The sequence below is a fragment of the Parambassis ranga genome, chromosome 4, assembly GCF_900634625.1.
Source record: "Parambassis ranga chromosome 4, fParRan2.1, whole genome shotgun sequence".
In the NCBI taxonomy this organism is placed as follows: domain Eukaryota; kingdom Metazoa; phylum Chordata; class Actinopteri; family Ambassidae; genus Parambassis; species Parambassis ranga.
Window position 1 is genome coordinate 3,444,205 of NC_041025.1, and position 26,666 is coordinate 3,470,870.

At 39.6% G+C, this 26,666-nt stretch overlaps 1 protein-coding gene across 1 annotated transcript in view; it reads left to right on the forward strand.

Annotated features, from left to right (window-relative positions):
- The window catches only part of LOC114434560 (inactive N-acetylated-alpha-linked acidic dipeptidase-like protein 2), a 202,781-nt gene that overhangs the window by 52,607 nt on the left and 123,508 nt on the right, over window positions 1–26,666 (forward strand). The window contains exons 4-6 of the mRNA XM_028403876.1: window positions 5,208–5,475; window positions 20,127–20,246; window positions 25,565–25,697. Of these exons, the coding sequence (XP_028259677.1) occupies window positions 5,208–5,475; window positions 20,127–20,246; window positions 25,565–25,697 (521 nt within the window). The remainder of the gene's footprint in view (window positions 1–5,207; window positions 5,476–20,126; window positions 20,247–25,564; window positions 25,698–26,666) is intronic.

Below are 26,666 nucleotides of genomic sequence, written 5' to 3' on the forward strand. Positions count from 1 at the left end.
TTTATCACTGTGCCTTGAGGTTTGTGACTGGCTGTACCCGCCTCACCCACCACTGTGAACTGTATGCCAAAGCTGAGTGGCCTTCCCTGAGCACAATGAGGCACACCCACTGGATGGCATTGGTCTATAAGACCCTCCTTGGTTTGGCTCCACCTTATCTGTGTACTCTTCTCCAGCGAACTACCAGCCACTATGCCCTACGCTCCAGTGGCATTTACCACCTGCAGGTCCCTCATGTGCGGACTGAGCTAGGAAAGTGGGCCTTTAGCTACTCTGCCCCTTCAGCCTGGAATACCCTCCAAACTGATGTAAAAATTTCTGAGCTTATCTCATTTAAAACTTTTAATTCTTTATTACACATTAGGCAAAAAGCATCCATTCATCAGTGCAGTTTTTAAGATATCTTTCTATTGCTGCACTTATTTTTACTGCTCGGATAATCTGTTTTCATCTTGTTTACCAACTTTAAAATGTTGTTCTAATGTTCTTGACGTGTGCTGCTGACCACTTGGCCAGGTCACCCTTGTAAATGAGATCTGGATCTCAATAGGTTTTTTTACCCGGTTAAATAAAGGTTAAATAAAAAAAAATAAATAAATAAATAAAAAAAATATACCGTTAGCATGACTTGTTGACTTGTCATCTCTTACTCCTAGCATTACCTTGACAGCCTTTAATTAGGTGTTTTGTGGGCTCATTGTTTAGGTTATGCTAACATTACACTTTGTATAGTGTAATGAAGTTTATTTAAAATGACATTTTGTCATCTTCACACTCTAAAAAAATGCTAGGTTCATGTTTATTCAGTTGGTTACCTTCAACACTGTTTGCTGTTCAAGGATGCTGAATGAAAGTTAAGTGGTAAACTGCACCAAATTAAACACCAAGAGCTCAAATTTAACATAATTCATGAAATATTTACTCTTAACTGAAACTGAAAATATGATGATATCTGACTAAATGTAAGCAGCATATAACTGGTGTTAGTATCAGTTAGCTTGGCACGTTTCGTGGCCATTGCTTCTATATTGTCTTGTTTATGTCCTATTATATTTTTAATATGTGTAATTATTATTTAATTTGAACTTAAACTCACCAATAAGCTCATTTTATGTTTGTTTAAACGAAACATAACTGCTTTTAATGAGTTTAGAACAGTATAACACAATAGTTTTACCAAATTATATTAACCATTTTTACCTTCAGCCTCTGTCTACTACTTTTAACAGCGGTGAAGCATGCTACCGTGTGAACTACAACTTACAACACTTAACACTTATTTGTCGACCATCCGACCAAGTCACACCCCTTCCGGTAGATGCCAGGAGACCCTAATAAAAGTGTAAAATTCTTTGTTGCAAATTGCATAAATATCAAGTAATACGTGCTTTTAGACTTTCCGATCATCAACACATCCAGGGCCCATTAGAACATATACAAAAGGCCAATTCCTTGAAATTAATTTAGCAACACCAGTGCCTTGACAATGTCACAGTACACCACAACAATCCACTAAGAACATTCATTGTTCTCCCTGTTTGGCGTTTGATCATTGAATGTGTGTGATCTGTTAGATCCTGTCTGTGGAATCACCACTGTGAAATGGGAATTAAAAATCCATTAACTTTATGACATTAGGGTTACGTGTTTATAAAAAAAAAAAAAAAAACAGAAACACTTTGACAGCTGTGCAGTCTGACACACACACATGTAAACACAGACACACTCAAAGTCACTTGAGACATGAAGTGTCGTTAGAAATGGGCACGTGTCCCAAGCCGCAGGGAGCCTTTCCAACAGCTTGGCTTTATGGATGAAGGTCTCACATACACATTAAGGAAACGCACACTGCTTGCACATGCATGAAAACACAGCAGCGAACACACCACCTCCTGCTGCTGCTCCTGGTGAGCTATGAGACGTGGCCTGCTGACTAGAGAATGGCACAATTGTGTGTTTGGGCCATCTGCTGCTGAGACTGATATAGATATCACTCGCACACAAAACACACAAGCACAGGCACACACAAATACTAGCTGTCCACTCCATGCATAAAAAAAGATTTTGACCCTGATATTTGGAAAGATTTCACATCTTTTTATGCTGGCATTGACATTCAATACTCTATAGTGGCAGATTTTGCAGAATATAATTTAAATAATGAATTTGTATTTGATTTAAGACTTTTTTGACATCTATTATTGAGGTTCAAGTGCTACTTACTTCTATCAAAGGAGTCTACAACTTGATTGGAAGTTATGGACTATTAATAGGCCTTTATTGTAGAGGAGAGGCAAGACTAGACTTGGCAAACTCTAAATGATGCAGAAGTCACCTGAACAAGACTTTGATTTGACCAAGATTGGAGGGACCATCCAGCATAAATAAACACTATTTACAATAATGCAGAATCAGTGGGAGCTCTGAACTTGTATCCCGCCAACAAGACAGTCCTACGTAGGTGGATTGAGAGACAGTGGCACCCAAAGTGTGGTCCTACTTTTTGTAGACTAGACACAAAAGGAGAATTTTGTTTTGATTTGTGGTCACTGCATAAAACACCACTTCACAAAGTTATGTTGGTATTTGAAGCAGGGGGCAGCATGGTGCTGCAGTGGTTTGTACTTTATGATTTTCTCTGGGTACTTTGGCTTCCTCCAAATTGATGAATTTTTGTTTGTCTATCTGTGTTGGCCCTGAGATGGAATGGCGAACTGGCGAGGGTGTGCCCTGCCTCTTGGTTCAAGAAGTGGATGCATGGAATTAAAGCATTCTTGGTGGCTTTGTGGCAATTTGATGATGTCCCACATTTATGTTATTGATCTTCCAGTTGATCCTCTTTCTTAACAGACATGACTGAGTCACTTAGCACAATCACGCTTGGCTTGCAATTCCATTCATACATTTTAGCGAGCATGTGGGCTTAATTTTAGCTCCGACAGGCAGGTGTGTATTGAGAGTCAATATGCAGAAAGGATGTGTCCAAACCACGGGAAAGGGTTCAAGATATAAATAACAAAAACTATGTGTGACTATCACCTAAAGCACCAAATGTAACATCTTCAACATAGTTACATTCTGCTGTTTCCCCTAGTAGTGAAGAAAGCATTTCCACTTTTCCTCCAGCATAAACATGAAGCAGCTGCTGCAACACAACTCTCAACTCGACTCATCCTGTAAGAATTCTAAAAAGTATACATGCATACAACTTATTAATATTTTTTTTTTAAATTGACCCACACAATTGAGAAAATGTATGTATTTATTAGTACTATAACTTTTGAGATATCTTCTATATCTAGCTGAAGGTTTTGTGCAGTGTTGGCTGACATATTTGTGTTCTCGAACTAAAGCCTAAAACAAGAAAAACAAAAAAAATGAAAAGACCAGCCGGTCCAATCTAGACACGTCTTTATTGCTGAACTTTCAAGTCCACTCCTCTCTGAGTCAGAACAATAAAGAAAGTAAACATCAAGAACCAAAACAAACCAGCAGAGGAAGCTCAAATAAGGTCTAGATCAAAATTTATTGACATCTCTTTCCTGCAATTAGGAAAGCAGGAATGACAGGGACTGACAGCTCCTGGGAGGATTGTAAGACTGTCTGAGAAAGCAAGAAAAAAATAAGATGTTCTCGCTCAACACACACTGACTTCTATAGCAAAACTAAAGAGGATGATTATGAAGACCAATTAGTTAAAGTGTTACCATTATCATTCCCAATTTTTGAACTGCCAAATGGATTTCTCTGTGGCTCAGCCTTTAATGCCATCTTCTATTAACATTTTCCATTTTAAAGGAGAATGTCATTGTGCGGTCCCCTTTTAAAAATGCTTGATGGTAATGTCATGGTTATGAACTTCATCATATCTCTGCAATATAATGAGCGAGGGTATTGCAGTGCTGTCTCCTGTGCTGGTGATTTTCTACTGTTCTAATACACAACAAACAGAATCATTGCAAATTCGTCACGCCATTTGTCTGCTCAGACAGTGACCAATCCTAGGTGTTTATTAAATGTCTTTTTATTTTGCCTTTGTTTCATTAGAAGTCGTGTTTTTAATGAACAACACAGTCTGCTTACAAAACTTACCTTACACTCACCATCAATAAAAACATTTGTTGGACATTGCTGCTCAATTTACATTACATCATACCTCTGCATATGTCATAGACTTCATTACCAGGCTGTGAGGTTGGACATTTTAACATAGAGATCTGTGGGGATTCAGTCACTTTTGGAGTCACCCTCCAGTGGACAACAGAGGAACTGCATTTTTTTTTTCCCGGCACTAGAGTTTACCACCTGCCTGGTAGCAATGACCTAATGCAACAAGTACAGTGCTTTCTGGGGGTTGAGGTTTGCAGCATAAGGAACTTATGGATGAAATTTACACAAGCGGTATTTAGTTTTGTTTTTTTTTGTCTCATAATGGTTTGGATCTTATTAATGTTACTTTGTTTACATGAACCTTAGAAACACAACTGCATGATCATGTATCATTGTTCTGAAAGACTGTGAGGTGTCAAGGTTTTTATGTCCTTATCTCCATAAAAAACCCTGCAGTCTTGCATAGTCTGCCAGTTTATCGGAATTACATACACTTAGCATGACTTAGCCCCTTCCTTAACCCTATGTTAAAGTGATGAAGTTAGGTTGCACTGAGCAGGCCTGGCTTAAGATCAAACCTTAAGCTTAACACAGTCTGATAAATCAGATGCCATAATCTAAAAATGATATGGAGACTTGGAACTATAAAAGGAATGCAATGTTAGGAGTACAGATGTGTATATATATATATATATATGTTTTTTAATTATTATTATTTTTATGGCCTATAGTTTATCCATCTGTCTGTTTTGGTAGTGTGTTTTGTGTTGGTAGATGCTCATTAAATGTTGGTTTTAACTTAACAGAAAATACAATAATTCTAACAATGAATTGTCCTTTTAACATCCGAGTATGATCATATATATAGAACTGGTAGTCAGTTGGAAAAACATTTAATTATTGAGCTACTTTGGAAAAAAACAAAAAAATATAGATTCCAACTATTGGTGAAATATGTAGATCAAAGTTTCTGGTATTCACCCAGACTACAGAAAGAATAATGTATAAAAATCTGATATATTTGACAGATAGTTAATAATCCATGGTGTTACATTACATGATGTAATAGGCAGTCCTCCCTGCTGTGTTCCTTCCAGGTCTTTCTCCAGCTTGGCAGATGACAGTGAGGAATCCAGAGCCCGGTACCTCTACAACCAGTGGGTGGGGCTCGGTTTGACTGACGTCCACCTATCCAATCACACCGTTCTGCTCAGCCTGCCCGGTCCCACACCCAACACCATCACAGACAGGTCCGGTCACCAGTGTTTTTTGCCGAACGGGCTCCCCTGCGACCAGCGCGGACCCAACGACCTGCCGAAGCAGCAGTTCTCCTACGCAGCCTACTCCGCTGTAGGAAGTGTGCAGGTACAGTCCGTCACCCTGTATTGACATTTTATGAAACAAAGGTTGCTTAACCCTCTTGGCTGCTGCACTCAGGTCTTGCTCTTCCTCCCCCTCATCACCTCTGTATTGTCAGATTGTCTAAGTCTCTGGCCTCTAGCCACAAGAGGGTCACCAGTAAAGGTCACAGCCCGAGGTTGTAGCTTTAAATGTTACAGCCTGGATAACCACAGTTCAGGGTCCACATGTGTATTAATAGCAACAATTGTGAATCAGTTGTTTCATTTTCCAGTGTATTTAGGAAAGATTAATTTTTATGCAATATTCTGAATACACAGTTTTAGAAGCTGATGCAAAAACTTGCATTCTTTCTGCAGAATCTTGAGTACATAGTTCTGCCAAATAAGTAAAATGTTACAAATGTTATATTAGGTTACATCAACTACATAAATGAACTATAGTGGACTGACAACATTCTGCATTATAGTACTATATTTGTACTATATATTGTGGTAAAACACATACGTTTTTGATGTAGATGTCAGATGAAGAAGTGTTGTTAGGTTCAAAAACTTTTTGCTGAACTGTCATTTTTTCCAGCACAATTTGATCTACATTTAGATTTATTACATATAATTGCCACATTTCTAGTTTAGTGCTAGTTTGGTAGTATAATTAACAATCCTATGTCTGGAATGAGGGAAACATTTATGGTCGTGTGTCTTATGATAATTTTCGTACTTACACATTGGTAACCTTGTGAATGGGGCCACCCACTTCTGTTACTATTAATTATGTCTGCATGATATACAGCCTGCATAAGCTGCACAACAGGCCAGAGAGTGGCTGCTCAGGAGGGGACATGACCCTCAGCCTATTGGGTAAAAATCTGAAGCAAAGTTTAAGGTTGCTTTCACAATACCTGCTGCATTGCTCAATTCACATAATTTAATTTAATTAAGTTATTTATTTAATTTATTTATTTAAACAATTATTTACACACACACACAAACACCTTTGCTAGCAACAGGCTTACTATATATATATATATATATATATATATATATATATATATATATATATATATATATATATATATATATATATATATATATATATATATATATATATATATATATATATATATATATATATATATATATATATATCCTGTGGCTGTGCTTGCTGTTTACCTTGCTGCCACTATGACAGGCTTAGCTCGCCTGTTTTCACTGAACTTTAAAAGATTGCCATACCCAGCCACAATGCAAACTGTAGGGACAGATTGATACAACATAATTATTAAAACGCTAAACACATGGAATGACTTCAGCTGTCTTTAAAAAAAATGAGAACACACAGGTAGATATATATTTGCACCAACCAATAAAGTCATCAGCTACAGGGCCATGTTCAGTGTCATCATCATTTAGATGGCTCACATTGATTTTAGCATCAACACATTTCTCAAGACGCATATCCCTGCAGTCTGTATGGAATAAAAACAGCACATACACGCTGATATACTGTTACCTGCCTGACAAGAAATTTAGCAGAGTGTTTACCTGAGTGTTGCATCGACACTTCTTCCTGCTCTATAAGCTCACAGAAGCAGGTCTAACAGATATTGCACCCGCCTAACCAGTTTCTCAAAAACTTTCATCACCAATGGGTGAGAGCTACTAGTCTGGAATCATTCAGTCATATTACCTTGCTGCTCTGAGGTTGACATAGAGGTCAACACTACAGTTTGACTTACCTTTAACTACAGTTAACTACAGTTAAAAGTAAGTCAAACACATTATGAATAAATGTGTAAAAAAAATAATATTGATGATTAATTATGTGTTTCATAATGGCAGGCTGACATTGTCATGTATGTCGGATAGTAGCATTGGCTTAACAGCAGTGACAGCTTTGACAGTGACTACCAAGCTAAACAGCAATACAAGAAAGGATATAAAAATGTTATGAAAAACATCATATTTATTTCAGTCATGGTTTATTTTATTTTATTCTAAAATGGCTTGTCATGATTGAGATGTTCCAGGAGAGGAGCACACCGTTGGATGATAGTATTAAATACAGCACTATGAAAAGAGAGCCTTGCAGTTTTGGGAAAAGTACAGACAAACCATGTAATCAGTGACAATCAGCTTTGGATGTGTAAGGGAAAAAAAATCTCCACGAAAATACAGCACAAACAGTTCACACATCAGGCTGAAGTTTGATCATCAGCATTGAGCGTTTTTATATTTTCCAGTTTTTGGAATTCACACTTTCAGAATAAAATTCTTTTTGAACGCAGCACTTCATATACAAATGTGGTAGGAAACTTTGGAATCATTGGATTTAAATGGGTCATACTCAAGAAGTTTTTTTCGTTATATAGATATAAGAGAAGAAGAAATGTTTCCATGTAGCACGCCTCCAGCCATCTTTTTCCAGACAAGTGGTAGTTCACACACAGAGTTTACACATTACACAGATAAGAATAATTTCTCTGAGTAGAAGAACACCAACTCCATGCAGCAACTGTAAAAATCTACAGTGTGATATTTGCATCATGCTAGATGCACAGTTAATCTTTTCTACCATCTTTCAAGAGTGAAGGTTAATGGAAGTCATTATGCATGTAGTCCGCCCGCGCTCGCCAACAGACGCACGCACAGAAATGCAGTCACACTATTTTTAGGAGGGTTTTACTTCTCTGTATCCCTGGAACAGAGAAAGGGGTTGAAGGAGATGCTTGTTATTCCCCTGAGCCCTTGCCTGGCCTGAGGGCAGATGAAAAGTTGGAGTGATTCTCTGAATACCAAGTTTCCTCCCTCTCTCTTTCCATCCCCACCCTCCCCTCTCTCTCTCTTTCTCCTCGTTCTCATTTCTGCGCTTTGCTCGATCCATCCAGCTGTCCGCTCGTCGAAGTCTACCCAAAGGAGGGTCACAGTCATCCATCACTGGATTATTTCCTAGCTCTGTTCCTGCATGCTGCCTTGAATTAAGCGGCAGTTTGCTGGATCTAAACATGGCTTTCAGACAATTAAATATGGCGTTTGTGATGGATGAACAGTGGCCCACAGCAAGTGTACTGGACTAATAAGTTCTACTGTTGGTGGCCCTGTTTTCCTGGTGCTGTGGGAACTATACTCACACACAAAAGATCTGAGGAATAACATTAAATTAGGTTATTTCTCAGATCATGGAACCTTTATTGAGCTTTTTTTTGTTTTTTTAAATACTCTGATCACATGAAGCTTACAGGTGCAGTTGTGTTTGTTTCATTAGCAGTCCAGCAGTACTCGGGCAAATATTGCCTGTGTGAATATAATGAATCTGGCAAAACAAAAAAGTTATTGTGCTAGCCATGAAAATGGAGAAGTTTGGAGAAGTTTTTTAAGCACATTTGTACGTTTAGGCCTTTGAAATGAGTCGTGGGTAAATGACATCTGTACATGTGTACAGATCAGGTGCACCCCTACCTCCTAATGTGGACTTTTGTGGTTGGATTTCCATCTGTGTGGCAGTTATTGGATATGGAGAGAGGCAATCGTCAGATCTTTATTTATTATTTTATTCCAAGTTCGTACTCCTATAATGAACCTGATCTCACTCCTGTAGTGTTCACCTTGTTTGTATGGTTAAGTTAATTGGAATGTTTTGAAGAGGAAACAGGCCATATAGTTATTATTTTTTTAATAAGCAGAAATGAAGAATGGCTGCAGATCTGGGAAATTATGTGCAAAGCAGACCTAGATAGCGTAGGACTCACAGGACTTGTAAAGAAGGAACTAAGAGAATATACAAGCAGCATCCCAGGTGACATGAAGTATAGAAAATCCTCCTGGCACAGTACACAACCACAAGAGGATGTTATCCATCAAGTGAAGCAGGATGCCAGCCTCCCGGGTAGCGCCTCAGGACCATTCGGTCACAGCTGTAAGAACATGCAAAGACAGGCACATGAATAAGTTGGTGGAAGAAGTAAATAGTGTATTTTACCTGCGCACGAACAGATGGTAACTACTGCAGTGCATCTCAGTGATGAAACACCTTGTGCTGCCTAAACTATATATATATATGCATGTGTGAAAATAACTTATTCCATCCTGTACTTATTGACAAGTACTGTATCCTGAATTATATATAGGAATTATATATAGGCAAGGAAATCCAATGTTAGGAGAAAGGACATATATTATGTAAATATTTTAAAAACTTGATTTGAATCCACACCTTGGCCTTTGGTTTTAAGACCACGTTTATAGCAGTGTATTTTGAAAAACGAATATTTCCTTCCTTCCGTTTTCTAAAATAACATCAAGCACACACGTTTACATTAACCTGCCCACTGCCTGTGGGTGGCAGTGTAGTTAGAAGGAGAAAGCCATGCAAGCCAATCAAAAGCCTCATCAACGCAGTCTGGCTCTTTGTGTCAGAAGTTGTTCCAAAAGACCTAACATGTCTCTGCTCCTCTACAAAGTGAGAGGAGCTGTATTTGCAAATGCAAACATGTAAAAAGTGCTTACACCAACAGAAATGCAAACGCTACCCGGAATGCTTCCATTACTAGACTGCAGCCTACTCTGGCAGCCATACTACACAAAAAAGGTCGCACGAACTGATGCGCAGACTGCTACAAACTCAGTTTAAAAAACTTTGTTTATGTCTAAATGAAAGGCACAAACGAAGGGAAAAGTCTGTTTTTACAGATACCTGTGTATGTGGAAACGGGGTCTTAGTCTCTTCTGTCATATTGTATACTGACGACTTGTTGCTGTGTATGAGCAAGTGCACTATAGGACAAATAAAAGATAAATTGAAGCATCCTGCTGGTCTGTTTCTAGTTGTAAAGGTGGTAAATCTTAATGCTGCAGTCTACTACATCTGCAGCTGATAACTTCTGACTTCTAAAGGACAAACCAGTGGAAAATGTCCTGAAATGTTCCTGTTTTCAGACTAGCTGTTCCAAATCTCCATTTATAGAGTAATGGTTGCAGCTTTAGAGCATACAATGAAGAGTTGGCTGATTTTCTTGTGTGTTTGCTGGCCTCCTGTTTCAAACGATAGATCTCCCCAGTTTGGTGTGGAAGGACTTGCCTGTCCACACCTCCTCATGCTTCATTAGACTTTACAGATCTTGAATTGGCTGGACAGGGAAGCACACGAGTGTATGGCTGGCTGACCACATGTTTTTTTGTTGTTTTTTAGCCATGTCACCCTTGTCTGTAAATTACATGCCATCTTTCTTGACACAATTATTATTAATTATAATGCTACTACATATTCAATTCACTTGGATGCAAGTGACAAAGATGAAGGTAAGCTGAGGTAAAGGCACAGACTTCATTATGTGACTCAACATCACAGTGTCAAAAAGCTCACTGATGCTTTATAAATGCTTACTTTTAAGCCTTAAGCCTTAAGGATAGACTGTGGGGAAAAGCCTCTGACTAATTCAACACAGCTACAGAAAAACACTCCCTGGTACTCATCCCCATTTCCTCACATTTTGTCTGCTCTCATCCTCTGTCTATAGGATGTCTTCATTACTGTCCAATGCACTGTTTCTTTCTTTCTTTTTTTTCCATATTTGAATGCTAAAGATTTACTTTATATAATATATGTAGTAACTGGAGATCTATTATTGGATATGTCAGATCAGTATATTCTCAGCCTACACATATGAACTAAAGAGGGGAAAAACGCACAGCAGAGATGGAGCTGCAGGATGCTTCACCTGTAAAATACACTGCTCAAAAAAAAGGGAACACTTAAAGACTGCATGAGGGTGGTATGAGGGCTCAATGTCCACAAGTGGGGCTTGTTCTTACAGTCCAACACCGTGCAGGGTTATTGACATTTGCCAGAGAACACCAAGATTGGCAGATTCAGCATTGGCGCCCTGTGCTCTTCACGGATGAGAGAAGGTTCACACTGAGCACATGTGACAGACGTGACAGAGTCTGGAGACGCTGTGGAGAACATTCTGCTGCCTGCAACATCCTCTAGCATGACCGGGGAGGCATTTCTTTGGAGGCCGCACAGCCCTCCATGTGCTAGCCAGAGGTACCGGACTGAGATCCTCAGACCCACTGTGAGACCATATGCTGGTGCAGTGGGCCCTGGGTTCCTTCTGATGCATGACAATGCTAGGTCTCATGTGGCTGAAGTGTGTCAGCAGTTCCTGCATGATGAAGGCATTGATGCTATGGACTGGCCTGCCCGTTCCCCAGACCTGAATCTAATCCAGCACACCTCGGACGTCATGTCTCGTTCCATCCACCAACACCATGTTACACCACAGACTGTCCAGGAGTGGACTGATGCTTTAATCCAGGTCTGGGAGGAGATCCCTCAGGAGAACATCCATCGCCTCATCAGCAGCATGTCCAGGTGTTGTAGGGAGGTCATACAGGCACGTAGAGCCACACACATTACTGAGCCTCGTTCTGACTTGTCTTGAGGCCTTTCCACTCAAGTTGGATCAGCCTGTAATGTGATTTTCCACTTTTACTTTGAGTATATTTTCAAATCCACACCTCCATGGGTTAATAATTTTGATTTACATTGATCATTTTTATGTTATTTTGTCCTCAACATATTCTACTATGTAATGTGTGAAGATATTCAACTGTATTATTTCATTCAATGAGATCTAGGAGGTGTTATTTTAGTGTTCCTTTTTTTGAGCAGTGTATATTAAAAATTGGCAACACTACACGCCATCATGCACGTACCTCTCTGGTGCGCGTAGAGCAGGAAGAGAGTGACAACCAGCCAACTATCTGCGCAGGGTCGTCTTGGAGGATTGGCTGATGTTTTTAGCGTTTTATAGCTTCCACAGATGATTAATATTCTTTGTTTTAATGTGAAACTGCCGAACTAATCGGTTGCTATCGGATTGTAAAGATAAGTTACACTAATTTAACAAAATTGCATCAGAATGAAATCTCCTACCCTACCTTTAACAATGCTCACACATTACAATTTAAATGGTAAAAGTGAAATGCTAGAGTACTAAATGTAACCTTGTCTACATCACAGCAGCCACAACAACGAGGTTAATACAGTTAACATGCTAGTTTAATTCATAAAAGCTTGGCTGAAAACTCCTCAATAAATGAAATAAACTTACTGTTATTGACACTTTATTTGGAAATTACATTAAAATAAATAAGGGTTTAATAATGTTAAATACTCAAATGCAGGCTTTGAGACCAAACATTCATCACTCAGTGCAGTGCAGAGCCGTCTCTAACCAATGTGGTGCCCTGGGCGAGACTATGGAACAGCGGTATTTGTTTTTCCTTGACCACCCCCTCAAGGCAAAATCAATCCCATCAGTTTCCATCAGGACCCACAAATCATAGAGACTCTCTACCTGCACCAGCAGTGCCCTTTCCAGCAGGTGGCGCCCTAGGAAACTGCCTATGTTGCCTATGCCAATAGCCGGCTCTGACTTAGTGGGAGGAAAAGATACAAACAATATATTGAATTTATATTATGATCTTATTATTTTGAAGTATTAATTTATCCTCCAAACATTGTTGTAGTCTTTGGTATGTTCTCTCCTTTATAATGTGATTAATTATATTTTATTTAGAGGTTTAAACCATACATCCTGACTGTGCCTCAGGTCGAGGTAGGAGCAGCACAGAAAGACACAAGTATTTTAGAAAGCATAGAACTGGAAGGTCGCTCTCCCTCCAGTAAAGAACAGGCTGCTGACACGGCAAACTCAGCAGATGAAGCAGCACTGGGACAACCAGACACTGCACTCTATTTCTTTGTTAACCTTACCTTAGGTAAGGTGGAGCAGGATACACCCCGGCCCAGGTGAGGTGCCCCGAGGCAATAGCTGACATCTCTGCAGTGACAGCCTGAGATTTAGAGGTATTTGAGAGTGTCGGAAGTTTAGTAAGGATAAAATGTATGAAGCTCTACCCTTTATGAGAAACCACTTTTGGCCTTCTGCTGTCAGTGCCAGAAGGACAAATGGTGTCACCCTTTTATCTCCTGCCAGACACACAGCTAGCACCGGCAAGAGGAGAGAACCTGGAATCGAAATCCACGGTTCACTGTATACTCCTGCTGTTAAACAAGTGGACAAAGCCGGGTCACTGGGATGAAGAGCAACAGAAATGATTCTTCTTCTGCCAGCAGTAAATGCTTGGCACATTAGGCCATGGCTGCTTCTATGGTGCAGTGATTTCATTGGAAAACAGCTCAGGATGCTGACACAAGAGATGATGAGAGATGTCATGTTGACAGACTCAAAGAATCCACAATCACTGTGATGGCAGTTGAAAAGCCTATACTGTCAATTCTTTCCTTTAGAAGGTCAATGTAGCCCCATCAGACCAGGCAGGAGGCTGAGTTCTGGCAGGTTCTGCTCTGTCCCTCAACTGACCCTACAGTTGAGGGACTACCGGTGGCACATAGAAAAAGCTCAGGTGCTGAATAAAAATGGCCTCTGTATGTGGAAGGTGTGGATTATGGGCTGCAGCTGCAGGCAGAATGTAATAATGATGCAGGATGGTTAAATAATAGCCATGATTGTCTTGCCAACACATTCCCAGAAGTTCCTCTCTTGGATGCCTGATCAATGCTGCATAATGTTGAACGTTTGGTAGAACTTGTTCCCACTCACAATTGGTTGTTTATAGATTAAATATTAAGATGCTGGAAGGATGGTGGAGGAACATGCATGGCAGAAAGAAATTTTTATCAGGTGCTGTTTGAGCTCTCTTGAGTTTTTGCACAGTTAAGTATATCTTCAGCCCGCCTTCACTCTATTTGTTTAGGTTTGGGCCTTTAAACATCATAGTCTGGGCTTTGGTTACTGCTAACAGCTCCTGCACCTTGTACTGTTTGATTCACTACCTCAAAAGTAACATACTAATGAATGGATTCATATGTTTTTTTAACCTTTATTTAATATCACTATCGACTTAAACATGTTCAATCTTTACCAGGTTAGTCCTGTTACTCTCTGCTGTGAAAACATTTTAATATGGAGGTCTATGTACCAGCAGCAGCAGAGCACAGCACTTAATCCACAGCATCAGCGGAAGCTCTTTCTGCTCATAACCAGCAGGATGTAGATACTGTGAAGGGCACGGCCCAGAAAGACTCTGCAGCCTGTCTCCACCTGTTGGCAGTGTGCCCGCCAACCATTTCTCCAGCAATCCTCTAGGAGTCCCTGGTTCTTGGCTACTATCCCCTCTATGGTCTACCCAGGGCACTGTCACTTGTATCAGGGCAAAGATGCTCAATAGAATGTCTCGCTGTAATGATGTTGCTGCAGTATGTGTCGGAAACTTCAGTTGTTTGCCCAGGACTACTTTCTATCTTATAAACACACAGTACATTATGTGTGAACATTGTTGTGTTTTTTAGGACGTGACTTTTCCTTTTCCATCAGCTTGTTGATAAATACACATTAGTTACACTGTTCAGCGCCATCACTCCTGCTCTAACAAGTGTCTACAACAGTGCCAGTTTTCCCATTAACCTCTTACTGCGTCGCTGTGAGGGGGTGACTGACCAGGCTATGCCAGTTGTTAGTGCTTCCACTGATATCTGTCAGACTGTTGTTCACAAATGCAGCACTTGCAGACCCTGACCATGAGTCCATCAGAGTGGACCACCTTCGAATTTCAAGTCAAGTCAAGTCAAGTCAGCTTTATTGTCAACTCTGCTATATGTGCTGAACATACAGAGAATCGAAATTGCGTTACTCTTCACTCCGCAACATATAACATGTAACTAAAAACTAAAGATAAATATAAAGTGTAAGAAATGTACCTACAATGAGGCACACACAAAATACAAGGCACATAATGAAGGCACAATGCAGTCAGAGTGCAAAAGATGTATAGTGCAAGTCAGTGCAGTTGGCATAATATAAACAGGAATGGTTTAACTTATAACAGCTTATTGAGACTGGTATGAGAGTGCAAAAGATGCAATGGTGCAAGTCAGTGCAGTTGGCATAATGTAAACAGTCCAGGAATAGATTAAGTTATAGCAGCTTATATGAGACTGGTGTGACATGACAGGGTAAAAAGTGACTGGTGCACAGAGTTCCTTTGGTAAAGTGGCTGGTACAAAGAGTTCCTATCTTGGGTGGTGGTAGGGGTGAGGGGATGGTGGTAGGGGTAGGGGGTGGGGGGTGGTGTCAGGGAAGGGGGAGAAAGTGGGGCACAGCAGGGAGAGAGTTCAGCTTCCTGACAGCCTGGTGGATGAAGCTGTCCCTCAGTCTGCTGGTCCTGGCCCGGAGGCTGCGCAGTCTCTTTCCTGATGGCAGCAGACTGAAGAAGCGGTGTGAAGGGTGGGTGGGGTCTCCTGTGATGCGGAGGGCCTTCCGGGTGAGAATTTGCAGAACAGAACCAGGATTTCACTTCTGGTTCTGGCTGAGCAACCTTGTTCTATATGAAAAGTATATTTTAAGAATCAAGAATCTTTATTGTCACTATGCAAGGCACAATGAAATTTTGTTCAGCAGCTCTTGGCTTAGGCACACAGTTTTTTTATGAGGTCCACTTAGGCCTAATATTTGTCCCAGCCTGCACATCTAGTCAAAACACCTCCTTGCTTTACATATTATTCTTATATGCACTAAATGCACACCATTCTCACAAACCATTAGCCTTTAGGAATAACCTGTTAAAAAAGAGTGCTATGTGCATTCCACACCAAAGAGCTTATATAATAGACCTAGAGGGTTAACAATGAAAGTCTGAAAGCATAAAGATGCATTTATATGCATATCACAGTCCATATTTACTGAGTAAACATTTAAAGGCTTTGGCCCCTTCTGTGTACATTAATGACGGCCTTGTTAGACAAATCCAGAAATACATGTTAATGAAATCCTCAAACATCCCAACACAAAAAAGCTTAATAATCTATAGAGTGTATTATTTGTCAGTGATTTTAAATTATGATATCAGCATATTTTTCAATACCTAAATCAGTCTTCTTTAAAAGAGGCTAAATTATCTTACTGCTTTTATACTGTGTAAATAATGACAGACAATCAACCACCACAGCGTATTAAACCTCACAAGATACTCTAATAGGATCTATAATTAGGTGAATTAGCATTATTTAGAAACTACTACTGTGCCATCATACTTATCTTCATCAGAATCGGGGTCTTCTGTTAATATGAACTCAGCCTCTTAGAGGATAATGAAGTTCTTGCAGTTTGAAGGAAAAAAAAACAGTTTTTCTTCATTAATATGCAAATGTGGGGGCACATGTGCTCTGGAATCTAATGAATTCATTTTCTCTATGAGGCCAGCCTCAAGTGTGATTATGAAGACTGTGCAGATACAAGAGCGACTTCACTGGATTGTGACCACATACAGTAGAAACAGACACATCCCGGTGACATCTTTTTTTTTTACATAGTGTTTAATGACGTGCTTCTTAAAAAAGTTCAGTGTATGTAAACATACATAGTTTAACGTATGCCAGTATATAAAAGATGGTATAAGTACTTTATATCAGGCATTAAATCTACTTGGTTCAGTTTAGTCATTAAACATTCTTTTATTTATAAAAATGATAAATAAATGTATTCATACTGTACCTTGTGAAGATATTAAAAAAAATGGTTTTCCCATCAGTGGCCCTCTGTCAGCCTGCTGCTTCTTGTTGACCCCACATAATGACATTGTCATTGTGAAGGCACTTTACTTACTTGATGTGATTAGAGTTAATTGTAGTGTTTGAGCAGCCTTCAATCAGCAGAAACTATCCACAACCTCCTCCTCCGTCTCCTCCCTGCATGCTCATTCTCTCTCTCTATCTCTCTCTCTCTCCTCCACATATGTGCTTAGAGACAGACACTGGGATGGGAAACATTCCAGCTTCACTTTTTATTTCCTTCAATTTATTTTACTGTGAATGAAAAATTACCTCCTGCAAGTTATCGATGACAGATTTTTTAATTATTATTATTATTTTGTGATGAATTCTGATGCAAGACTGAATTATTTAAACACTTTGTTTTTTTTACAACGGTAGAAATACCTGTGTGTGTGTGTGTGTGTGTGTGTGTGGATGTTTTTATGTGTATTTTTTATTGGCTGCCACTTCAAAAATCAATACAAGACATTTATGAATCAGAATATAGCCTTCTTGTAAGCCCCATTAAAATGAATGGAAATGAGTGGTGACACATATTTCACCATCTCTTCATAATAATACAGTGGAAAATGTTCCCAATGATGAATTTGTGCTTGAGTCCTTGAGTTGAACTTGTTTTTTAAACATGTTACCACAGCAAGTGGTTTTTCTAAAACGGCTCAGATTAAATAGAATAGAATATAGTATAATATATAACATTTCATTAGGGTGACTTTCAATGAGAGTTCTTCCCTAATGAATATGTACATGAATGCAACTGTGCTGTATAAACATATTCATTTAAAGATAGTCAAAGTTATTGGATCCCATCCATCAAGATATATTGGACTGTTTGTCATCCTTTAGTAGAGGCCTGAGCCGGGTCAGGCCGGGTTCAGAGGTCAAAAAATCTGCATCTTCACAGGACAATGAGCCAGATGGACACACCAATACCTTTAATTACATTAGGATAAAACATAAAGACAGAGAGAGATGGAGCACAGCAGCACCAGCTCACTGTGTACAGAGGTCCCTCTGTACTGCAGTTTGCTGCTGCGTCTTGGACTGTTCCACAGCCCGCAGTTTAAATGGAAGACTTTTATGATGCAAATGCAGGCAGAAGTGATAAATCTCTCGCTCTCTCTCTCTCTCTCTCTCTCTCTCTCTCTCTCCCCTGCTCTCATCTCCTCAGCTCCCCTGATGCACAAAGATGGACTCCCCTCTTTCTCTCTCTCTCTCTCTTTTGCAGCTAAGCTCTCTCTGTATCGCTCGCTCACTTTTTTCCCACTGCAGCATCGCGTTACGCTCACCCCCAGGCCACATGAAAAATGAATTGGGCCCAGGTGATGCGGTAAGGGGGGAGAGAACGACAGGAACAAAGAGAGATCCCAAAAAGTAATGTTTTGACTTTCCTCAACTACTTCTAGGTCACTTTTATTTGGGAAATGTTAACACTCGCTCAGTCACACACAAAGAGACACACACCTTTGTATTATATTCTACTATAAGACTATTGATTTTTACAAAATAAAAAAAAATAAAAATACTCCAGAATAATGTCATTCACAGAATAACCTTCAGCATATGATCAGGACAGCATAGCCTGTCACATTGTCACACTATGCTCCAATGGTTTTTGGTGTATTCTTTTTCTGTCACGGTGTCATCCGAGGCCCCTTTAAAGCTGGGCTGTCCATTGTTGAGCCTGTGGGATACATAAGAAAAGCTCATCTGTTTGACAGATTTGACAGTTATGTATCATATCAATATAGAAATGCTTACATGCTCTGTCTGCACCTTTTCTTGTAATCATCTAGGCGGCAATACACAGATACATACATAGATATTCATGTAAATGATTAAAAAAGTTAAGGCAGCGTTTCCTTTTTGTGTAAAACTGCAGAAAAGTTGTATATGAAAGTGTAAAATGAGGCACCTCCAGAATCTGTTGGTGTCCTGGTCAAAAAATTGACAAGAGGCCCCTCCAGTCAACAACATTCTTTCGTAAGTAACCTGACACCAACAAACATTTTCTCCTGTTTTTTCTTCGGCCATTGTTGTCATTAGAGTTGCAACACTTGCTCAGGTGTTGGCACACAATACAACTGTACAATGCGAGGTCATTTCCATGCAGGTTTTCCTTTTAGATTTGGGCATAAATTCAACCTCATCGCATGTCGTTTGGCATGCAGTGTACGGGGGGGAGCGAGGGTTTGATTGTGTGAAGCAGGGCAGTATTCCTGCTTCTTTTACATCTTCTCTTCTTATTATGACCGTGCTGGATTGTGCATTATTCTTTGGAGTGCCACTTGGTGGCACTTTAAAAAATAGGTTGCAGGTGAACTTTCAAACATGAAGTAGGAAATGGGAAGTATGGTTAATAAAGGGTGTTTGTGCATACACATTGTTAGCAATACTGACAAACAGCTATTGACCTGTTTGGGTGTGGGGAATTTACATCACAGAAATACTGCACCATTAATATGTCTGCAATCATTGCTAACTTTATACATTGCCACTGCTGTAGTTTTAAGTTCGTTGACCCTTAGGGGCCACTTAGTGGCCTAGGACCCTAGGCAGTTCCCTTGCTTTGCCTCCAGGAAAAAGATGCCTCTGGCTCTGCTGTTTATTAAAGCAACAGTGCCCCATTAGTTTGATTTAATCCATATTTGTTTAGAAAATGAGACAGTGAGAGATTCTAAGGATTTAACATTGCTGGAGAGCAAGGCTGCTGGAGCAGCATCTGTACTCCTTACACATTGTAGTGTGTGAAGCACCCTAAGCACTTGGTAAGATAATGTGAATTTAATGTGTCTCAGCACAAAGAATTTGAATTTGACCTACAACCCTCCGTCCAGATTCAATTCTGGCACTTCACTTTTTTTTTTTTATTATTACAATAAAATAATATCCAAAATGTTAAAAATGTATCAACATGACACACAAATCGTGCCAAAAGTTATGGTCCTCCACTTCATGTAGTACTGAGACTTGACCTGATGCAGCATTTTAATGAATACCTTCTTTCTCCTCACCAGGGGGAGGTGGTGGATGTGCAGTATGGCAGCGTGGATGACCTGAGGAGAGCCACAGACGGCATGAACGTCACCAACCAGATCGCCATTGTCAAGCTCGGCCGAGCTCCTCTGCTATACAAGGCAAGACCAAATCAAAGCCCTGCTGACAAAGGGAGTCACACATTCCACTTTAGTGCTGATGCTGTAATCCTGCTGCAGGAAAAAATAAATCACTAAGATCGAGAAATGAAATCTTTTGATCTTTAAAAATAAGGTGAGTTACCTAAATGATATCAGGTATGTTTAATCTAAATATAGCTCGCTACCCTTTGAAGGAACTAACTGCTGCCTGCAACACAGGGATTTTTCTATTAAAACAGTGTCTTTTTTTTAAAGCACAAATTTACTATAGACTTGTATCTAACACGTCTGTGTTAAACCATTTGCCTTCATGAAAATCAAAATAAAAACAACATTAGCAATGCATTGATTGATTGGGCCTGTTTCTCCTTGGAAGCGTGCCACAACCCGCTCAAAGCAGTTTTCCCATCAATTAGAGGATGACAGGAAAAAAAAAATATGAATTCCAATCCACTTAATTAAAACATAAACATCTACTTACATGTTAATTACTCGTACATTTATCTTCACTTGCCATTAAAATAAGGAGTAATTTCATTAAATCTCCAAACTTCCACCAATATACTGTGAGGACTTGTACATATTCACTAATGGCACTTTAGACTAATGGTAATTTATTGTTTCCATGGCTGAATAAGTGTCAAAGAGGTGCTGTACTGTTAAAAAAAAATAATTATATAAAATAAGTGACAGTGATTTATACCATGTTATGCCTTTTTACATCAGTGGGGGTTTGGATGCACGGACCAGTACAAATCCTCTCCAGAAACTCCATTTTCTTCCTGCTTCGTTCAGTAAGCAAACCTAATCTGACAGAGACTGATAGCGGGGATTAAAGTGAGATACACCGACAGCTTCACGTCTGATTCTGCGCATGCTATCTATCTGAGGCCCACAACCCGTGGCACTCACCATCCTTGACGTGGTTCTGTCTGTGCACCACATCCACGCAACAAAGTCTAAAGTGCAAGACTGTGAGTCCAAACATGGGTGAATTTCTTATCTTTCACAGGTGTGAGGAGAAATTTGGCTGAGGGTAGGATGTTGATGTTCGCATGGGAATATTAATCAACACATATAAACAGGAATAAAAGCAACAATGTATAATCCTTCACGTCCCAAGGTACTCAGCTTCAACATTTAGGTACAGTGGTGGTTGAAAGTTTTCTGAACCCTTTAGAATGTTCTCTATTTCTCCATAAATATGAAAAAACATCAGCAGATTTTTATGTAAGTGGTAAAAAGTACAAATAAACCCAAGTTATATGACTTCACTCCAGTATTACATATGTGTGAGTGGTAGAAGTATGTGAACCTCTAGGATTAGCATTTTATTTGAAAGCGAGAGTCTATGTGTGTTTTCAGTCAATGGGATTAGAATCAGGTGTCAGTGAGTGCCCTCTTCATTTAAACAAGAGCGATCAATTAAAGATCGTGGAAGCATGTCCTGGCATAAACAAAGAAGATTTCTGAGGAGCTCATAAAAAGTCCATTGTTACTTACTCAGGGGTGTTGACCAACAAACGATCAGTACAAAAGCAAGACGTGTATAGATTTACTGAAACATGGTGATGGTAGCGTCATGGTAGTGTCATGGTAGCATCATGGTAGCATCATGGTAGTACCAGCTACCCTTACACTTTATATTCTTTTTTCACCAACATGTTTCCTCGATCTACACAAACATATGGATTGTGTTGCTATCTCTGAAGTTTAAACCAATCAGGTGGCTCTATCAGCTCCAATGATAGCAGAGCTCATGTTTGGCAGCAGCACAGCAGCAGAACATGGATCCGGAGTCATCCTCCACTGAACTGAGCCACCAGTGGACATGTTTAAAAGATATGTTTGAATTTAGAGGGCCCAAAAACGATTGGTGGATATAGCAGATCATTCTGTGTGGGCCTGCTGGCAGGGAGTTACTAGTAGTGACATGTGTAGAGGCAGAAGTATCACCAGGAGCTCTATCTGCATTCTGTATCAACATGGCAGCACCTAGATGTGTCAGTACTTTTACTTTAAATACTTTATGTACATTTAAAAATAAGTACATAAGATTTTCACCTAAGTAGAATTGTTGATGTAGCACTTCTACTTTTACTAAAGTATATATTTTGCTGGGTGACTATACTTTTACTTTAATACCAAGCTTCCATACTTCCTCTACCACTACTGTCTTATAATCAGAACAATACATTTATACCTATTACTAAGAGGTCTTTTGAGTCAGTATAGCAGTGCATCATAACCTGTATGACACTATACTGGATGAGTTGTATGTCTGCTTAGTGTGAGGACCTCTGTGGTGCCCCATGTTGGGAAAGGACAGGGTGTCTATGCTCAGCTAAAAGCCAACAACAACCTTTGTCTAGTAGTAGTCTGTCCATCCTGCATTCTGCTGCATTCTGTTGCTTTTCTCTAACAGACAATGGGGCTTTGCATCTTTGCCTTTCATGAGATGAGCCTTCATGTTCTTCATTCAGCTGTAATACAGGGTCCCCTTGTTGTTATGTGGCATAAATGCAGCTTTGTGTGTACCTCTGTAGTACTCTGCATGTTGCCTGGTTTTATTACCATTTCTAATTATTAATCATTAGTAAACTGTGACTGTTCTTTAAATTTCTACACTAATGTATCAATGTATTCATCATATTAATGATCTTTTGAGACAATAAATACAAATATGGGTAATTATAGCACATTAAATCATGATGAAAGCAGCTACAGTCTACATTAGACACACAACAGTGATCCAGATCCTGGGAACCACACTAAGATTACACCTCATAATGCAATTAAATCTATGCATTTTTTTTAGAAATAGTATAAATGACTTATCATGAAATAATGTGGTGATTAACATCATATGACATGTTCTTGAGGCTATAAAATGTTTATGTGCAATTGTGATAAACTGTGACAGTATACCAAACTAATGAAGACCATTGAATATTTGATATCAAATACACAATTCTATTCATAATAAAACAAGATGTTCTATGGAACTAGCTCAGCACTGACCTCAGGGTGTTTTGTTAAAGGGGAATAATGCATTTATGTATATGTTACTCTATGTATGATCTGCAGGGAAGTGATTACATTATCCATGATCTGAAAGCATGCAGGGTTTAACCTCCATTTCCTGATATAGCAAGAGAAACGCATCTGATGCGTTCCTTTGTGCCTCTTCCTTATTGGACGGCTTGGATCAGCACCATCCAGTTTCCTGTATCCAGCACACCTTACCATACTTTTTTGAATGTGTGAAGGTGGTGATAAATGACAAGCTAATGAGGCATAACAGGAGTAAATGGAGGTTACAAAAAAAAAAAAAAAAAAAAAAAAGCAGAGGGAGTGTTTAAAGTAGAGGTCACTATACCACATCTGCACTGTTAGACTTTTAAAAATCCATTACATTAGCCTGGAACAGCTGTCACATGGGACCTCTTCTAGCAACAGGCTGATGACCCATTTTCTTCCTGTTTCACCCACAGTTTGTGACAAATTTCATCACGTGTGCTTCATTGTGTGTGTGTGTGTGTGTGTGTGAGAAATGATCGCCCTTTACATGTAAGTCGGCGGGAGTGATTGATGAGCCTGCTTCGCTCACTAATGAGCGTGTGACGGTGACTGCGATCCCAATGTTACACAAGCAGTCAGTCACAACTGACACACGTGTTTATTAGTGTAATTTAACTGAACTAATTTGGGGATCACAGTGCAGAATAACACTATAGCCCTATTAAAGTCACTGCAATATTCTAGCAGAGTTATTAAGGTAGGACTGGTTTTGCAGGTACACTGTTGCCGGATAGTTTTCTTGTGATCTTAGTTAACAAAGTGGGGTTTTGATAAACCGAAGCCCTCTATCGGAGATAATAGGTACCAGGATGTTGGTTAGAAACTGTCTTTGTCAATCCAGGCTTTCAGCTTCAGGGTTTGTACACATTCACTTTAAAAGGTCAAACGGTCATTTAACTGTTTACTCTATCGCAATCATTTTCATTTATTTATGTCTTTTTTTTATGTATGTATGTCTGTTCCTCAGGGATACAAAGAACATTCCAAGTTTACGTTGATAGCCCTTTTAATTTCTTTTTTTTCCCACTTCTTTCCAATATTCTGGGATTTCAGGGCAGTCTCAGAATATGTGACTAAAACCTCAAAAATATCCCTCAGCAGGGTAAAAAATAGGAGCATTAAAATAACTCTTTTTTGATGAAAACTTTCCTTATGTAAACTCCAATTTTCACATTTTTAACACATGGAATACAAACACCACACATGTTGTGTGGCAAGATGAGTTTGCCTTTAAACAGCAGTCAGGAGGTGCAAATCTTGGACACTGCAGGTAGCATCGTCATGACAACCAATTGGTCCAGCTGACACACACAGCTGATGGAGTCGTAGACAGATTTTTCTGCTGTTTAAACACACAGCTGTGACATTGTGTTTGTACATACAACATATCTGGATTTACACACGTTTACACTGTTTGCATCATTCAGTACAGTATTCCTAAAAAGCCATTAAATTCCAGTGATGGATTCTGGGAATTCTATTTCTCTCCTTTGCTGTGTGTTGTACAAAAGGCCGTGCTCTGTGTTGTACTATCAGTTATTTAAAGCATCATGTCAGAGTCAATGTCAGCGACTTGGTGTGTATGTGTAACTCTTATTTTTGTATATAGTATGTGCAGTGTGTGTGTGTGTATTGTAAACAGGTGATTGTGTGTGCATTGGTCTGTGTGTGTTTGCGTGTGTGTGTCCCTGTTTTCCACTGAAGGACAGAGTTGTGATGAGCAGAATGACCGTGGCTGATGTCACATATTCAATAAAATAGTCATCTACGCTCATAAAAAACAAGGACACTACATCTCCCATGGACAACAGTGAAATACTGCTGTGCACAGCAGCCGCTGCAGCACACTTCCTCCCGCTCAGAACTCTTCTGCATCCTTTGATCGCCATGAAAGCAGCCAGTCGGATAAACACAAAAAAAACAGCTTCAAAAAGACAACAAGAAATCACTTTATTATTAACTATTAATCATTCTCTGTGATAAATATTAGATGATTAGCAACATAACAAAGACCGTTGCTTTGTCATCACTATGTTTGATTAGCAGATTGTGGAAGTGCACTGTCCAAACAGAAGCCTTCAAAATATAAGTCTGTTGTTACTGTTGTTACTCATTATAAGCAACAACCAGGCAGGCCTGTATCACTTAACAGTGACATTTAGTCTACAGTTAGTGCTGCTACATTCATTGAAAAGCCTGTTGATAATTACAATATCTATGTATTTGTGCGTGTGCAGCTCTCCCTTCTGTCTGAGTTGGGTTTCGGAGGTGTCCTTCTTTACATCGACCCTTGCGACGCTCCCCCTGGCCGCCACACTTGGCGACAAGCCTTCAGAGTCACGCTCAACCCTGGAGGAAACCCCGCCAATGGTGAGTGACAAAACATCATTACCCACAGTTCACACAAAAAAACACAATAAGCTAACAAGTTCTATAGGTCAAACTTTGCCAAGACTTCCAGATTTGTCCTCAAGTCCTCAAATCACCCCTCAGAAACCTTCAGAAGAAGTCACAGCAGGTTCATCCATATTTATTTATAGTCTGCTGCCCTGTTCACATGGGTGTAGTTCTACTCATTTGCAACAATTTTTTATCTGTGGTCTTATCCAGAGTGAATCTGCCAGCTCTTGTTTCTGTAAGTTGGTGAAGTTTCAATCATTTCTGACACTTATTCTCTGCACATTTCCTCTGCTTGTCTTCCATTTAAGAGCACAAATAATAACTTCAGGAAGCTCATGTCGCTTTAAAACACAAGGAGAAAAGAAAAACACACACTAGTCACAAAAACACAATCTTGACAAATGAATAGTTGGGGTGGGTTACTTGTGTTGACTGTTCTTGCTTCAGCTTCCTGACTGTAGTCAGGCAGTACCTTTATCTTCATTGCTCGGCCTCAGAGGCCAGGCCCCTCTTATAACCCATCACTGCCTGCAATAACAAGCTTTTTGCTGTTTTTCCAGAGGCTCAACAGTTATTGCATGGCAGTCTATTATCTAACTTAATGCCAGTAAATCCAAGTGAACACAGACTTTGTTCACTCCCCGTGAATGCAACACTCAAAACACTCTTGTTCTCCATTAATTCTCCTTAGTTTGTATATGATTCAATTTTCTTTTTACTATTAAACTATTATTATTATTACTGGCTGTGCAAAATATCACTGAGTCAAGATGACAAGATGAAAAAAAGGGGGGGGTGGGGGGGTGGGGGGGGGCACCTGGAAACAAATGAGGTAAAAAGATCCGGGCATGGCTCCCTTCAGTGATAGTCCTCTTTGGCATCTGGTCAATACCTGAAAGTTACTCACATGTATTACCTTGGCCTGAGACAGAGGACATT